Here is an 18,143-nt window from a genome sequence, read left to right as displayed (position 1 = left end):
GACTGTCGCCGTAGTCAACGATCAACGAACGTTACGTAGATAGATACCGCGGGGTCAATGCCGCATCGTAGACGGGGCATTGATCCCGAGTTTGAGACGCTATACATTGCGAGTTTAAAAAAAATATGAAATCCCTAAAACTACAAATATAAGGCAAATGGTAATTGTTATTGGATTGTGTTAAGTAGTACAGTGCTAAGTTTTTGCTAGCGTTCTAAGTATCTGTATAGTACCTAGGTAAGAAGGTAGGTACATCATGTACCTACCTACCTACCCACTCAAAATTTTTCCTCACTCTACAAGAGACCTCTCAACATTTTCACTTCTTATCGCAATAATAATATCTTATCTGTAAGATATTTAAAACAAAAGTTAAGATAGTTAAAGTGATTTGGATGACATTTTCGTTTTACCTAAGTATAATATTTATATTTAAGTATTTATAGTATTTGTGAATATTTAACTTAGTGTATTTTAAGAATAGCCTACATAGCATGGCATAGCAGCCATAGAAATAGATACATACACATTCTGTGAAAATTTCATCTCTCTAACTACTTTTTACATTTCACGAGATACAGCCCGCTGATAGATAGATAGACGTCAGACGGACAGACAGCGGAGGCGGAGGGTAATAGGGTTCCGTTGGAGATTCGGGTACGGAATTCTAAAAACCAATGCCACAGAATCGTTCAAAATTAGAACTACCGAAATCTCGAGAGTTTCCGATAGCGGATAGAACAATTCGATTAGACATACAACTCGCTCGAGATAACAGCATCACGCGACGCAGTCTCTGGACCAAAGTGATCAGTGATGGCGGCCCTAAAGGTGTTAGGTAATCTATTTAACTTTATTTACCACAAGTTTTTATTTACCACAAGATTACCAAATCCGCGGACGAAGTCGCGGGCATCATGCCCGCGACTTCGTCGCGGATGTAGGTAAGCCTGTTGGGTCATGAATAGCTAGCAGACAGACAGACTCACTTTCACATTTAGTCTGGATTTAATCAACACCCCTCCCGATTTGACTCTCCTCGAATTTTAAGCTTGTTGAATATATTGCCGACAAAACTTAACTTTGAGTGCTGGTTTACAAGGAGCCATCAAAGATTTGCTTTATAATCCGTCAAAACAGACAAATCAAACACCGCCCGTGGACACACTGTTAAAGAAACTGCAAAAAAGGAACACCACAAAAATGTTCTGAGTTCTGAAAGATGACATGAATCGAGTTGTAGGGAGCGCAGGATGACAGAAAGTCCTTATATAGAGACCTATCGGAGCACGGATATTGCAATATTAGGTATATTTTACTACCGATTGACTAAGATGACGTGTATTTTACAACTGGTTGTACAATTTTGTCTGCTGGAATGCTTCGGCCGTGCCTAGTTACCACCCTACCGGCAAAACCATGCCGCCCAGTACGATGCCGTGCAGGAACCAAAGGGGTATGGGTTTAATAAAAACTGCCATAAACCTTGCAGATTAGCCCGCTTATCTTAGACTGCATCATCACTTACCACGGTGAGATCGCAGTCAAGGGCTAACTTGTATTTAGATATAAGGAATTGAAACTGGTTATTGGCTAATTACCTATTAATTGGTAAACTGGCTTATTAACTGAACAGGTCATTCTCTCCAGGTTTCCTGATGCTAACAGGTTGGGCTCTCGCTGCAGAACTGCCGCTGCGAGCTGATGACATCGAGCTCACTTTAGAGCCTCAGATCACCGGTGGGTTCCATCTCGTCCTGACCAAAGGTGAGCATTTTCTTTTCTTCACAATCTATACTAATATTATAAAGAGGAAACCTTTGTATTTTTGTATGTTTGTATTGAATAGGCTCAAAAACTACTGGACCGATTACAAAATTTCTTTTACCATTACTTAGAGGGATTCTTCCGAATCCGTATAGGCTATATTTTATCCCGGAAAATAGAAAAAATAAATGTCCACCCGTGCGAAGCCGGGGTGGGTCGCTAGTCTTATATATAAATTCAGTTGGTACAACCATCTTGTTGTTATTTTGCCTAAAGAGAATAGGTAGTATATTCCTTGCAAAGAACAGTTGCATCATAAAATTCTGAAAACTGGAGGATACATCGTGTCAAACATGCGATCCAAATCAACCTAGGTATATCACACGAATTGAGATAAGATACCTGCTTCTTACTTTATATTTACTGAATAGCGATAAGCTCAATTTTAAATCTATGAGAATAACTCAAAATTTAAAAACCCCCCGAGACAAAAACCAGCATAAGAAAACTAGAATTAAGAGCTCGAAACTTTCAAACGGCTGAACCGATTTTTTTCGATTATAGCTAAGAACACTCTCGATCAAGCCACCTTTCGAACAAGAAAAACTAAATTAAAATCGGTTCATTCGTTTAGAAGCTACGATGCCACACCCAGATACACAGATGAATTTGCCAACCAATAAAAACATTTTTACAAGCACTAACCAGACAAGTTGTTAGCTGATGGAAAAACTGATAAAAAGCCTTTTTTCCAGATGAAGAAAGAATAGTATACGGTCACATAGGCCGCACCCTCTACTCAGTTTACTCCTCCGAGGATATAGAGGGAGGAGTGCTCATCCACATAGGTTCAACGAATCTAACCCTGCTTACCGTGCGAGATGACGCAGCAGATGCCAGAGGAATCAAAATCAAATGGGACTCTTATGAACCGTTGCGATTCGAAGACTGCTTCGACTTTGGTAAACAATTTTATTATAAACTTTATCTATTTTAACCAACTGGTTACTTTGTAAAGGTGTCAAAAATTCTAGAGGAGGACATCTTGGGGGAAATCTTTTAAGGGTACCTATCCAACCTCCCACGAGAAATGAACATGGTATGTTGAAAATTCTCGTCGCATAACACCGTTAGACATCCACTGCTATTCGTCTGCTCTAGTACCCAGTGCTCTAGTAACTACTAAATAATTCGCTTGAGATCATCCGTAGCTACCTAGTGGAGGGTCTCCCAACGGCAATTCTAGCATCTTAGGAAACACTGTCTAGTGTGTCGGTTCATCTTTATACACCGTCAATTTTCACTTCTGTTTGCAATTACCATTAAATCTTCAAGTAATTGTCATTAATCCTTCACCTGTATTTTGTATTTTTGCCATATTATTTTAAGGTTCTAAACACTGGTATGCCGGACCGATGCAAATAGATCAAATATATCCTATAGAAGGTGCACACCAAAACTACAGCGCCTACGTGTCCAAAGAATCTGACAACGGGGCGATAGTCGAGAGATACTGGCTCAACTCTGACGGCGAATACATTTATGTAAACCCACAAGTTCCATTATTTGTGGACTATAATTTGATCCAGCCAAACCATATCTGCTTCGGAGCTCAACTTGCAGCCCCATATTCATCAATGAGAAACCATACAGAGTTGTCTTACGATTTCTGGTTCTTACCAGATGTCAAAAAGGCTCATCAGCATGCTGTAACCCATTATCTAGGAAAACCTTCTGGGTTGCCAGATTTTAGAATGGTCCAGCATCCTATCTGGTCTACATGGGCACAATACTCCCAAAACATAACTGGAGAAAAGGTCATGGAATACGCAAAACAAATTGTGGCACATGGATTTAATAATTCGCAGTTGGAAATCGATGATTTATGGGAAACTTGCTACGGCACTTTGGAAGTGGATACAAATAAATTCCCGAATATGACACACTTGGTTGAGGAGGTTAAGGCCCTAGGGTTCCGGGTGACAATTTGGGTTCATCCATTCATTAACAGCAACTGTGATCAGGTTTATACGGAAGCTCTAAACAATGGGTGAGATATACTTGCATCTGCTAATGCTTTCTAGTTATCCTTTATTCCTCTTTCATTTTCTTTTCTTCTCTTTTTCTCTGCTCCGTGATCTTGCAGTGTTAGAGACAAACATATACCAAATGTGTAATAAGTATAAATTGAATTAATTGCATTGTAGTATTGTACTTCATCTGCAAGTTAAATATAAGAAGGTCGAATGCATGTTGCATCATAGAAAGTTTCAGTTTCTACCTCATTACTGCATGAATAAGATACCTTCTTTGTTTCGGGTTGTTTTCAGTCTCAGATTACTTTAAATTCATTTCCTATTATAGTACTTCAAACCACTACTTTTTACTCCAGGTATCTAGTCCTAGACGAGGCCGGCACAGCAGCTGCAAACTGGTGGAATCCGAACGGCTCTATCCCTGGCCTTGTGGACTTTACCAAGCCAGCAGCTGCCGAGTGGTGGTACAAACGTGTGAAGAATCTCATAGACGCTCACGGCATTGATAGCATTAAGTTTGATGCTGGAGAGAGCAGCTTTTCTCCACAAGTATGTTGGAAAAGTTTTCAAAGAAAGCATTATGTTTCAAGAAGTATAAATCCCAATACTGGTGTTTTTCGTACTAATATAACCGAAAATTATAATTTAATTATGAATTATCTAATTCTAATGGTTTGATCTTAGGTTGATACTATGGCCATTTTGACCAGCTTGAATGGTCCATAACCTACAGAAGACCAGTCGAAAACATTGCGTTCTTGGCTGTTGTGTGTAACATCTCTTCATTATTCGGTTGAAAATTCATCATCATTGTCGTTGCAATTTGAACGATCAATTTGATGTCATCCTTTAGGTTAAGCCGTCTTAAAACCTATGCAAATTCAACGCAATCTCACCTGGTGGTAAGTGATGATGCAAAATAAGATGGAAGCGGGCTAACCTGGAAGGGGGATGGCAGTTTTTATTCAACCCATACCCCTTTGGTTCCTACACGGCATCGTATCGGAACGCTAAATCACTTGAGGGCCCGTCTTTGCCAGTAGGGTGGTAATTAGCCACGTCCGAAGCTTCCCACTAGACCAGACCAGAGAAAGTTTAAAGATCCCTGCCGGGAATCGAACCCGGGACCTCCCACTAATAAGTCCACAGCTCTTACCACTGCGTCAGAACCGTCACCTTATCTCTATTCATTCATCATTTCATCATCAGGTCATTTTTATGTGGGTACGAATTTGTTGTAGATACCTGTGCAACAAGGTGATATTGACTTCCATCCTCACAACATCGTAGATGCTTACGTGAGAACCTGCGCTCGATTCGGAGACATGATAGAAGTTCGAGCTGGATTCAGGTAAATCTAAGAAGAAGATCAAAGCAATTTCACCTCGAGTTTCTTCTTAGAGACAAGGATTTTACCATAGTTTTAATTATTGTTATCTGCTTTAAAAATAATAGTTAATTAAAGACAGTTTCTGATTTGGGATTTTCCCATAGTATAGGAAAGGATTTTACCATATCTTAAATCATTGTTATCTGCTTTAAAAATAATAGTTCATTAAAAACAGTTGCTGAACTGGGAAATCTAAAAACAAACCTCATCATTCTTCTAGTAACCGTCCGGTAGCGGAAGATGTCGAAAATTTCAACTTGCAGTTTCTTTTAATTTACCAGCATCAGAACCAATGGATATGTAAAAGCTAATTTAGATTTTAGATAGATAGATAGAACACTTTATTGCACACAAAAACCCATGTAAAGGAACACAACACAGAAAGAAGAAAACAGTAAAAACAATTGTGTGCAAAGGCGGCCTTATTGCTTGGAGCAATCTCTACCAGGCAACCTTTAAAAAACCTTAAAAAGAGTGCTTCGAATATACTTATGAACTAAATTCCAGGACCCAAGACCTCCCAGTCTTCGTCCGGATGGTGGACAGAGATTCCATCTGGGGTTTGAACAACGGACTCCCCACCATCGTTACCACAACTCTCCAAATGAATCTCAACGGTTATACCCTCGTCCTGCCTGACATGATCGGAGGCAATGGGTACAACCTCAACCACGAGCAAGCAGACCTGCCCAGCAAGGAGTTGTTCATACGCTGGGTGCAAGCGAACACGTTTTTACCAGCCATGCAGTATTCTTTCGCACCTTGGAATTTTGACAATGAGGTATATATTTAAACTAGCTGACGCCTGCGACTTCGTCCACGTAGATTTAGGTTTATTGAAATCCCGTGGGAACTCTTAAATTTTCTGGGATAAAAAGTGGCATATGTGCTAATCCAGGATATTATCTATCTCCATTCCAAATTTCAGCCAAATTCGTCCAGTAGCTTTTGCGTGAAGGAGTAACAAATATACACACACACACATATATACACAAACTTTCACCTTTATAATATTAGTGTGAAGTGTGATATCCCTTTTCTTATTTATCAAATAAAGCTAGACCATTCAATAGACGCTAACGAAGTCTTAACTTCCTAAGTTAAGCTTCGGAAGTTGGAAGTTGTGTATTCAAAGGTGAAGCCCATGAAATACTGCTCCCGTATTATTTTAATCTAATTCTTTAAAATTCTCTTCCTAACAGACAGTAGAAATAAGCAAGAAGTTCACAGACCTACACGCAGAATACGCGGAAGTGATATACGCAGCGATGCAGGCCTCTGTCGACCATGGCTCACCAGTCAACCCACCATTGTGGTGGCTTGATCCCACCGACGAGGTAGCGCTCACCATATGGGACGGTATGTGTTTCTATCCATACCCTTGAGCATAACTTTGTGGTGCAATTTGCTATTTGATTTACAGATTATGAACATTATCTACGGATTAGTTTAAAAGTCCATTCGAATTGGTAGAATGTGCAAAAAGTGGCACAATGGCTATAAGTTTTATTCACACCAAAATTTTATCCTCTCTGCACAATGCCTTCTACTGAGATGTACGACAAAAAGTCACTAATCAAGCAAAGAAAAACCTTATCCTCAAAGATGTGTGGGAATTGGCTATTTAAACCAATTGCTTTCGTTAGTAATGCCATCGCTTCCCGATAAATAACTAAGACAAAAAAAATGAAGTCCAAAGTCATCCCACCATCCTACAGAACAGTAACACACTAACTTATTCTTCTGAACCGGAATCAAATGCTTGTTATGCATTAAAAATATCCTGAACTTCCTCGAAAAGTATGTATGTATGTTTATTGTTTATGTACAAGTATATGTACTTTATTGCACCACAAAACAATTGAAAGGTTACAAAAAAAAACTTAAAATATAGGTACAACAAGTGTAAATTAAAAAATAGTACCCCCGACAATTAGTGAAGGTTACAGTAACTAGAAAAGAGCTGATAACTTTCAAACGGCTGAACCGATTTTCTTGGATTATAGCTAAGAACACTCTCGATCAAGCCACCTTTACAAAAAAAACTAAATTAAAATCGGTTCATTAGTTTAGGAGCTACGATGCCACAGACAGATACACTGATACACACGTCAAACATATTATAACACCCCTCTTTTTGGGTTGGGCAGTCTTATCGCTAAATAGTGATCTCTAAAGTAATAGTGCCTTCTATAAACCTTTCAGAATATCTCCTGGGTGACAGCATCTTAGTAGCACCAATCTTCATGGAAGGCGTCACAGTCCGAGACGTGTACCTTCCCGTCGGCACGTGGCTCGACCAGGGCGACCCTGAGAAAGTCCATGAAGGTCCAGTGTGGGTCAAGAACTACCCCGCGCCTATAGGCGTGCTGCCTTACTTCGTGAGGGAACAGGACTCAGTTCCAGACGCTGCGAGCGCTCCCTGTGCAGTTCTATTGTTGTTAGCTTTAGGATTAGCTGCGGTTTTAGTGAATTCTGACCAGTAGTTTTATTGTAAGATGTTATCAGTTATGTAAATAATATTTATATTTATACTTAGTCATTTGTTTTATTGGATTTACCTACCTTTCTTAGTAACAAGTGTAAATTAAAAATTTTCAACACCCCCGACAAATCATTTTCAAATAAATAATTATGTATATCTAGGCAACGTCCATCTTGACAGCTTGACATTTGTCAATTGACACTTGAATATTATGAACCTAAGGGTTATCTAACCTTCTATTCTACAAGAAAACTAGAAAATAGCTTATAACTTTAAAACGGCTGAACCATTTTTTTTGGATTATAGCTAAGAACACTCTCGATCAAGCCACCTTTCAAACAAAAAAAAAGTAAATTAAAATCGGTTCATTCGTTTAGGCGCTACGATGCCACAGACAGATACACAGATACACAGATCATCGATGTATCAGATACACAGATACACAGACACACAGATACACAGATACACAGATACACAGACACACAGATACACACGTCAAACTTATAACACCCCTCTTTTTGGGTCGGGGGTTAAAAAATAATACTCTTGATGGAATATTTCTTCAGGACCTACGTTAATCGTCAAACGTTCGTTCTAGGTCGGTTATGTCCTAATCTATCGTTAATATGTTTTTTTTTTTTCTATCTGTTTATTTTGTTAGGTTAAGAATATTGTGTTTCTTTTATTTAAGTAATTAGATTATAATAGGGCTGACATGTACATGGTTATAAAAGCCCTTTTAAATAAATAAAGGAGAAAAAAAATGAAATCGTTAAGTTATTTAGCAAAGCAACGTTGCAAAGTTACCTAAGTAGCAAATTTTTTTAATTCTTAAAGTTTCACAATATTAATAAAATTTTCAAAGGTATGCACTTTGCTTATCTCTAAGATTTAGTATCTATACCTAATTGTTATCACAAGTGTAACTGCTACTTGAGAAGGTTCGCAAGTCACTGATAACTTCAGGTTGTAATTATGACGTTATATGATTAAACTATTGTTTGCGTTATATATTATACAAAACTATTATGGTTCATGCACATTGATTGGAGTTTGAACTTTGATGACAGGGTTAGGGCCTTAAGGTGCATGAGACGGGCCTGCCCGCGAAATTCGACTCTAGTATCGACTATTCTCACAAATTAGTCGATACTAGAATTAATTTCTTAACCTGGACCCTTTCAAGTAAAGATTTTTATATAAACCTGTGAGGATGATACTGCCACTGTCGGAATTAGAATATCATAAGCCAAAGTTGTCGTATTAGTTTACAAATTGCGAAAAACCAAATTAAATTTGAATTTCGCGGGCAGGCCCGTCGCTTCCACCTTAAAGGCTTGTTCTTTCTATAGAACCTTTACCTGCTTTGATTTTGCTAAACTTAGGTTAGATATATATAGAGCGCTATAGCAAGATATGTACATAGTTACTCGTGATACAATTTGAAATGCAGACCTCTGCAATAGGGTCTTGAACTGTACTTGTAGTAATAAAATGATGTGATATTTTATATAGCGTTAGTTCATGGGGCTAGAATTAATTATAAGAGAATAATTAAAAAAAACCATGATTTTTCTTTATTTTTAACATAATTATTTTAATTATTAACGTTGGCGCAGTAGGTACAGGTAATCAATGGCGTCACAAGGCGCTAAACGACATTTTTTCCATTTTTAGGGTTCCGTACCTCAAAAGGAAAAACGGAACCCTTATAGGATCACTTTGTTGTCTGTCTGTCTGTCTCGCGTCCGTCCATCGTGTCTGTCAAGAAATCCTATGGGTACTTCCCGTTGACCTAGAATCATGAAATTTGGCAGGTAGGTAGGTCTTATAGCACAAGTAAAGCAATAAAACCGAAAACCGTGAATTTGCGGTAACATCATTAAAAAAAAATGTGTTTCGGAAAATCGAAGAAGAGTTATGTACCTACGTACCTGTTCGCCATAGGCTTACCTGCTTAAGAAAGAAGAACATTTCCTGTTATCACTGAACAACAGTCAATGAGAAAAGTTCCTCAATTCACCAAGCACTTTGAGCATTTATCTATAACTAGAGGATGCCCGCGGCTTCGCCCGCGTGGATTTCGGTTTTTTTTAAATCCCGTAGGAACTCTTTGATTTTCCGGGATAAAAAGTCCTATGTCCTTCCCCGAGATGTAGCCCATGTCTGTACCAAATTTCATCAAAATCGGTTCAGCGGTTGGGCCGTGAAAACGTAGCAGACAGACAGACAGACACACTTTCTCATTTATAATATTAGTATGGAAGTATGGATTTGAATAGGATACATGCTTACCACGTAGATAATGATAATTTAGTGTTAAGTAAATGCAGTCATAATAACTTGGAAGGACGATAGCCTTCAGTGGACCATAGCCTGCCGACGGATCACGATGTTCAGGACGGTTGGTGAGTATGGCGACTTTGTTAATTTGTTTGAGCCTGTGAAAGTCTTTTTTTTTTTATATTAAAGCATATTAGACTGAGGTACTCTTAGAATAATATAATCTATCTACATTTTAAATGAAATCCATCTATAAAAGTTTAATACATAAATGATTAACTGATCGATAAAAGGCTGGAGGTCTACAAAAAACAGAATCTTAGGTTTTAACTAGGAACCTAAGATTCTGCATGTAGGTTGGTTTACAAATTGTAACGTAAAATCACGTAGAATATCAATTTCTAACCGACTTCCAAAAAGGAGGTGGTTATCAATTCGGCGCGTATATTTTTTTTATATTAGCCACATTTTTAAAACGTCACATTGCAGTGAAATTAGTATAACCAGTGTAACAATTCTTATTTATATAATATAGTGTTTGCGTCGCTCATTGCGTGTGTTCTGGCTGTCGTCGATTTGAACGTGGTCAGCCAATCCGATTTCATCGTACGCGTGCAGGACCATGCCAATGGAGGTCTGAACGTCATAGTACAGAGAAGTGAGTACAACCAGTCTACCAAACTTTCGGCTCATTTTGAAGCAAAGCTTATTTAACAAAAAGATGCTAGGAATGGGAACCTGAAGCCAGGTATCGCACAAGACACAATACTACTATGCACTTTTTAATTTGCATGGCAGCCATTTTGAAATTTGTCATATTTTATCATCAATATACAAAATCTGTTTTATGATTTCAATATCATAATGATAATATAATTTTAAATTGGCGCACCATGGTATAGCAGATTGTGGTTCGAAACAAAAAATAATAATTAACTACGAATTTATGTACCTACCAACAATCAGCAAATAAATAATTTCATTTGATTTGATTTTTAACCAACTTCGAAAAAAGGAGGAGGTACTCAATTCGTCGGAACCTTTTTTTTTACAGAAAATGCGTCAAGCACGCTTATGTGGATAGGCCGTAACGCCGGTGTGGCCGCGGGGGCTAGATCAGGCGACGCAGTAGTTGTCAACTTCCCCAACAACCAGTCTGTGCGCATCAGCAGCCGACAGATATTGGAGCCGAAGAAAGGACACGTAATCAGCATCGAGTGGACAGCACTAGTTTCAGGACGTCTTGTTGACTGTCTGAACTTAGGTAAGTGTACAAAGAGGCATATATGTTTACAAGGCTGACTTGATACTATACACATAATATACATAGAGATACATACATAGGATACTATAAGCCAAGGATCAGGAATCAAACACGGTTATTTATAGGCACCTCGTTTATTAGGCGTGTAATTAGTGCACGGATAGAGTGATAACTATGAAAATACCAACGCATTTTATGGCATAGCTGTGAGCACCTTGGTCTTATAAGTGAACTTAGGTAACTTTCATAGTTTCATGCTTAGAGCAATACCGTGAAGTAGAGAGTGGAGAGTATTTAGGTGACTGCACAGCATGTAGTGACATATATATCTACCAAAAGCTTCAGTGTATGAAAAGTATATGAAAATCGGTATAAGTAAGTCACTTGGTAAGCTACCAAAGCTACGTGACGTACATCACGTAACTTCAGGAATTCCTCTATTAACCATAATTGAAGTATTTCAAGTACATACTCAATAGGTACTTCAAATCGTATCTCATCTTCAGCTACTCTCTTCAGACATATAATTATTATAATTATTACTAACTACAAGTATTTTCCCCTTACTGACGATTATAATGATTTATGATTAGATACTAATATTATTATAGTAGATATATGCAAGACAAGACTATAAACAATAATTTTTAGGATCAAATCATTGGTACGGAGGCCCGCAGCAGAAGCGTCAGTTATGGCCAATCGAGCAACTCGTCCTCCCGGAGTACTCCTACGTCACCAAGGAAGCCGACAACTGCGGTATCGCTGAGCCCTACTGGCTGGGTTCCGACGGAACCTACTTGTCCTTTGACAAGAAAGTCCCTTTATTCGTCGACCAGAATGTGATACAGCAGAGCACCACTTGCTTCGTTGCCGAGGTCAAAGCGCCCTATTCAACCAGGAGGGATCGCCTGGAAATGTCCTACGTCATCGGAATTTTCGATAACGTCAGAGAGGCTCATGAACACGCCGTTGCAACCGTTCTGGGCAAACCCACTGGATATCCCGATGAAAAAATGATCAAATCTCCCATTTGGTCCACATGGGCCCGATACAAAACCGCCGTGAACCATGACGTAGTATTAGCATTCGCTGATGAAATCAACAGATACAATTTCACGAACAGTCAGTTCGAAATTGACGATCTTTGGGAGATTTGCTACGGTTCGTTGACGGTAGATGTTGCTCGTTTCCCAAATATGTCAAATACGGTTAGTGCTTTGAAAGCGAAAGGGTTTAGAGTGACTATTTGGATGCATCCTTTCATGAATAAGGGTTGTAAGCCTTGGTATACAGATGCTTTAAATGACGGGTAAGTTTTGAGATATTTTATTTAAATATGTATTTCGAAATACAGGGGTGACCTAAAGTTCGATGATTTCTTGAAGTACCCTCCGTATGAGATTATCGAAACCATTCACTGAGATGGTTTTAAAATAGTAATTCTCAATTTGCCTACTTTTAGAAAAGTATCATTCAAGCCTTTAGTAGAGTAGTTTTTTTTAGAATTAATTTTATTGTTTCATTGAAAAGTAAAAATATACAGAAAGATCACAACTTGGGTACCAGTAGTTTCCACTTCCTGGCTGGCTGAGCTCAATTGGTTCCTAATAACCCTAGAAGAACCTCATTTATATGTCACGCTGTATATTTACAATGTATTTGATTTATGCTGGATGCAAATTTTTATACAATAAGAAAGATGAAGATATCTTTGAAGGTATGTACCTTCAGTACCTTGCGTCTTTTTTCAGCTACCTAGTCATTTCAGAAGAAGGTTCAGAGGAGACAAGCTGGTGGAATGACAACGGCACAACGGCAGCCTACGTGGACTTCACCAAGCCTGAAGCCCGCAAGTGGTACAACGATAGAGTGCAGCTACTGCATGACCAATATGGCATCGACAGCTTCAAGTTCGATGGTGGAGAAACCAGCTGGTCTCCTCAGGTAAGCTTTTTGAGTTTTTCTTTTCTCTGCTGCTGTACTCTGTTTTTTTCCGGGACAAAAAGTAACCTATGTCAAAAAAAAAAAACACGCCAAACCGTTTCTCCGTTAGGCGTGATTAAAGAACAAACCAACAAACAAATACACTTTTACATTCATTATTATGGGAAGTGAGAATACGTGCTACCCAGCCAAGAAGGTATCTCGTTCACTTGTTTCGCTTTTTGCCATTTAGGTCCTCACCCAAAATTCAATAAATATAGCTTAATATAGCTGTGCCCGCGACTTCGTTCGCGTGGAATAGTGACTTTTCGCGCTTTATATAGCCACGGACGCTCAGGCGCGAGGCGCCGTGATTCTTTAAATTGACATAACTTTTTTATTTATGAACCGATTGACATGAAATAAACACTAAATCCTAAGTGAAGCTTACTACAATATATTAGTGAAAACCGTATCTAAATCGAATAAGCCGTTTCTGAGATTAGCGTGCACAAACACACAGACAAACAGACAAACAGACAAACAGACAAAAAAAAATTAATTACAATTTCGGGTTCGGCATCGATATAATAACAACCCCTGCTACTTTTTTTTTATATATTTCCATTGTACAGACACCACTTTTCTACAATTTTATTATATGTATAGATTGGTCGCAATATAAATTCAATTTAGTAGTGACGAGTGAATTTCATCATCAAATCTACAACTGAGTACCTACAGTATGCACTTGCAGTCCTAGGTGCCCTTGGCTTTATCAAGCAAGTTTACCCATCAATCAAGTTACCAACTTTGGACTTCCAAAACTCTGGTTTGCTTCTCCACCCCATTTATTTACAAATATCTATAGTAAATTAACTTTTTCAAATGACAATACAATGACACAGAAGGTGAAATTTTGTTCTGAAAAACTGTAAATTATTGTGTTTTACTTCTTTCATATCACTATTACATTACTTTTAGGGGTTACCTAAGTTTTTACATATTTTTGTCCAGATTCCTGTTCTGCAAAGTGAAATTGATGGACAACCTTCAGCTATTACAACAGAATACGTAAAGAGCGTCGCGCAGTTCGGATCTATGGTTGAAGTACGGTCTGGATACAGGTACCTAGATACTGCTTTTCAAATTAATCCAAACCTAACAACTTCTTATTAAAGATCTCTTCTCATTTATTTCATGTCATTCATAGGCTAGATTTTAATGTAATTTTTTTTTAATGTAAATTATTAATTTTAATGTAAATTTCGTAAAGTACTGCTGTCAGCACTTTACGATTTAAAAAAAAAATAAGTATATTTCATGTAGGAAAACAAGGAAAGCTAGTGCTTCTTATATTACGTCTGTGAGTGTGACTCTACCACCAGTTAGGCATTCGGATTCTAGTGAGATTAGCCGGCAAGCATTTTGAACCGGTGGTAATCTCTTCACTTATCAATAGGTGACACATGCTGTCCTATTTTATTTCATTTCCAGGAACTCAGCAGTTACTCTTTTCAAATCATAAAAAGTTACGATATGTAACAACACTACGCCATAAGAAAAAAAAAACACTACACCATCTTGTGGGCAACTGAAAACTCAGTCGATTGCTTCCACAGAATTTTCTCACGGAACGCATCAACTGTGTAACTTACTAAGTGTGTTTTTACACAATTTTGTGTAGTGGCAAATCTACAAATTCTTTCAGAACCGTAATATAAAAGCAAATGCTTGAGATGGTGGAGATTAGGTATAAATTTTTTTTAGTACCAGAATATTTCTTTTCCTAGAACGCAAAACCTTCCAATCTTCGTGCGCATGATCGACAAGGATTCATACTTCACGTTCGAGAACGGTCTTCCGACCCTCATCACGACCTTACTGCAGATGAACATCAACGGTTACACGCTGGTCCTGCCAGATATGATCGGTGGTAATGGCTACAACAACACAAGACCTTCGAAGGAGCTGTTCATTCGGTGGCTGCAAGCTAATGTGTTTATGCCCAGCATGCAGTTCTCTTACGTGCCTTGGGATTACGATAGTGAGGTTGGTATCATCATCATCGCTGGCCCACTTCTGAGGACGGGTCTCCTCTTAAAATGAGAAAGGTTTGGGGCTATCGTCTGCCATGCTTGCCCCGTCCGGATTGGCAGACTTCACATACCTCTGAGAATGAGAATATTATGAAGAACACTCAGGCATGCGGATTTCGTCACGATGATGTTTTCCTTCGCCGTTAAAGCAAGTGGTATTTATTTGTTTGAAAACACACAACTCCGAAAAATTAGAGGGAGGGATCGAGTTTTAGTAGTCGCGAAACAATTTTAGTCCAGTGTGAATACGAGGTGTATAACTGCGCATTGTACAAAAATGAATCTCAGCCGGAATACTGATATGCGTTACACTGTGGCAACGGCACTTCCTTCATACAAACGAAGGGGGGTGATAACTACATTATTTGATATTGTACGCTCAAAACTATAAGTATTACATCAAATTGGCTCGTCATTATCTAGGCTTATTGATAAGTATATAGATAAAACATTGAAAAAAATATTGACTTTAAAGTTTTGAGCCTTGAAAGACTCCTATTTTATTTAATACTAAATTCATGACAACTTTGTGCATTTAATTCTAACAGAATTTAACATTAGACATAACTAACTTAAAATCCGAATGCAGGAATTGGGTTATGATCTCTTATCATACAGATTGATCGTTTATACAGACGGTGCAAATCAGTCGAGAATTAGTGGCGCTCCATGAACGCTATACGCCAGACATCATCAGGGCATGCCAGCGCTCCGTGGCAGAGGGCGCGCCGGTCAACGCGCCTGTGTGGTGGATAGCGCCCAACGACACCACTGCGCACGCTATATGGGACGGTAATATTCATTGTTTAGTTAGCTAGTGTAGCGCTCCATGAATGCCAGACATCATCAACGCATGCCAACACTTCGCAGTAGCGGGCTCGCCTGTTAATGCGCCTTTTGGTGGTTAGCGCCCAACGACACACCTGTGGAACGGTTATATTGTAACGGTTATGGGACGGTAATATTCATTGTTTAGTTAACTAGTACCTAGCGCTCCATGAATGCCAGACATCATCAACGCATGCCAACACTTCGCAGTAGCGGGCTCGCCTGTTAATGCGCCTTTTGGTCGTTAGCGCCCAACGACACCACTGTTGATCGGTTATATTGTAACGGTTATGGGACGGTAATATTCATTGTTTAGTTAACTAGTACCTAGCGCTCCATGAATGCCAGACATCATCAACGCATGCCAACACTTCGCAGTAGCGGGATCGCCTGTTAATGCGTCTTTTGGTGGTTAGTGCCCAACGACACACCTGTGGAACGGTTATGGGACGGTAATATTCATTGTTTAGTTACCTAGTATAGCGCTCCATGAATGCCAGACATCATCAGGGCATGCCAGCGCTCCGTGGCAGAGCGCGCGCCTGTCAACGAGTCTGTGTGGTGGATAGCAGCACTACGCCCGCTAAGTGGGACGGTAATATTCATTGTTTAGTTAACTAGTACCTAGCGCTCCATGAATGCCAGACATCATCAACGCATGCCAACACTTCGCAGTAGCGGGATCGCCTGTTAATGCGTCTTTTGGTGGTTAGTGCCCAACGACACACCTGTGGAACGGTTATGGGACGGTAATATTCATTGTTTAGTTACCTAGTATAGCGCTCCATGAATGCCAGACATCATCAGGGCATGCCAGCGCTCCGTGGCAGAGCGCGCGCCTGTCAACGAGTCTGTTTGGTGGATAGCAGCACTACGCACGCTAAGTGGGACGGTAATATTCATTAGTTTATTCACGGTTATTATTCAACCTATATATATAACTTATAATAACTTCTAAATGCCAGAATAGATTTGTATGAACGGGGTGTCGTTAGAATCCTTACCAATCAACAGAGTGACACTGGCTATACTTTTTGCGAAAATTCAATATGGCGGCTGAAGTGCGCCATTTTCAAGTGTGGAAAAAAATCTTCAATCAGCTATTTCTGGCTTAAGACATTTATTGTTCCATAAAGGAATTTCCACTTAAATAGAACTTACAGGCTATGTTATAAAAAAAATTTGCTGCATGCTGCTTCAAATTTCTTGCAAAACTTTTTATAAAATCACAGTCGGGTTTTATAAAAAAAATTAAATTACAATTTTCAGAATTCCTTCTCGGCGAGGATATTTTAGCAGCACCTGTAGTGACGCAGGGCGCGACAACTCGCGATATCTATCTTCCTGTCGGCAGATGGTTAGACCAAGGGAACACCTCGCTGGTCCACGAAGGCCCTATTTGGATCAGAAATTACCCAGCTCCCCTAAACGCGCTACCTTACTTCATTCGAGATCATAGAGCTTTAACAAGTTCTGCAAGAACACCTTGCGTTGCTGTTCTCGTGGTACTTTTAGGATTGTCAATTAATATTTTCTTTTAAATTCTATTAAGTAATAAATAAAATTGTGAACATATAAATCTATTTTTCGACTGGGATTAATTTTCTAAGCAAGCCTGCCATCGCTGGCCCACTACGAAGCATGGCTTCTCTTAAGAATGAGAATGAATCCATCGCTGTTCAAGTGCGGATTAGCACACACCTTTGAAAATAGGTATTGTACTCTCCAGGCGTGCAAGTTTCCTCACGATATTTCTTTACTGAAAGAAGTGCAGAAAAAAGATGGCGCCGGCGGAGAAAAATTTTATTTTTCGGCGGCAATTTTTTTTTTCTGAATTCAGGCAAAGATTTATTTAGTGTCAGTTCAACCAATAGAGCCAAGTACAGTAGTCACGGGTAACATTGTAAACGTGTTAAACATTGTGATTTGTGACGGCTCACAAAAATTATAAAAAATCAATTGGTAAAAAAGAATGCATTTTAAAATTAGTCTGTACAGCTGATTACCTCTACAGACTAATTTCAAAATGCATTCTTCGTACACGTATTCAACAAAAAAAAAACAG

General features: G+C 39.0%; 2 protein-coding genes across 3 annotated transcripts; both read left to right on the top strand.

Moving 5' to 3' along the window:
* The first annotated feature begins 1,676 nt into the window (after positions 1-1,676).
* On the top strand, positions 1,677-7,679 carry LOC123874646 (myogenesis-regulating glycosidase). The gene is made up of 8 exons (XM_045920137.1): positions 1,677-1,767; positions 2,523-2,729; positions 3,157-3,817; positions 4,160-4,352; positions 5,045-5,154; positions 5,701-5,974; positions 6,396-6,552; positions 7,399-7,679. The coding sequence occupies exons 3-8, from the start codon at positions 3,183-3,185 to the stop codon at positions 7,677-7,679; spliced, it is 1,650 nt and encodes a 549-aa protein (XP_045776093.1). The 5' UTR covers positions 1,677-1,767; positions 2,523-2,729; positions 3,157-3,182.
* Positions 7,680-9,976: 2,297 nt separating this feature from the next.
* LOC123874597 (myogenesis-regulating glycosidase-like) lies at positions 9,977-17,999 on the top strand. Of its 2 annotated transcripts, XM_045920082.1 has the most exons (9): positions 9,977-10,086; positions 10,497-10,619; positions 11,016-11,225; positions 11,877-12,537; positions 12,980-13,172; positions 14,169-14,278; positions 14,945-15,203; positions 15,886-16,042; positions 17,348-17,999. In XM_045920082.1, the coding sequence occupies exons 1-9, from the start codon at positions 10,071-10,073 to the stop codon at positions 17,617-17,619; spliced, it is 2,001 nt and encodes a 666-aa protein (XP_045776038.1). In that variant the 5' UTR covers positions 9,977-10,070; the 3' UTR covers positions 17,620-17,999. The 2 variants fall into 2 exon arrangements, with proteins under 2 accessions (XP_045776038.1, XP_045776039.1); XM_045920083.1 differs by lacking the exon at positions 9,977-10,086 and having other exon boundaries at positions 10,514-10,623.
* The last annotated feature ends 144 nt before the right edge of the window (positions 18,000-18,143 follow it).

Source organism: Maniola jurtina, chromosome 18 (genome assembly GCF_905333055.1).
Source record: "Maniola jurtina chromosome 18, ilManJurt1.1, whole genome shotgun sequence".
NCBI classification, from domain to species: domain Eukaryota; kingdom Metazoa; phylum Arthropoda; class Insecta; order Lepidoptera; family Nymphalidae; genus Maniola; species Maniola jurtina.
Note: the sequence above shows the minus strand (reverse complement) of the source record. Positions and strands in the feature narration are given on the sequence as shown.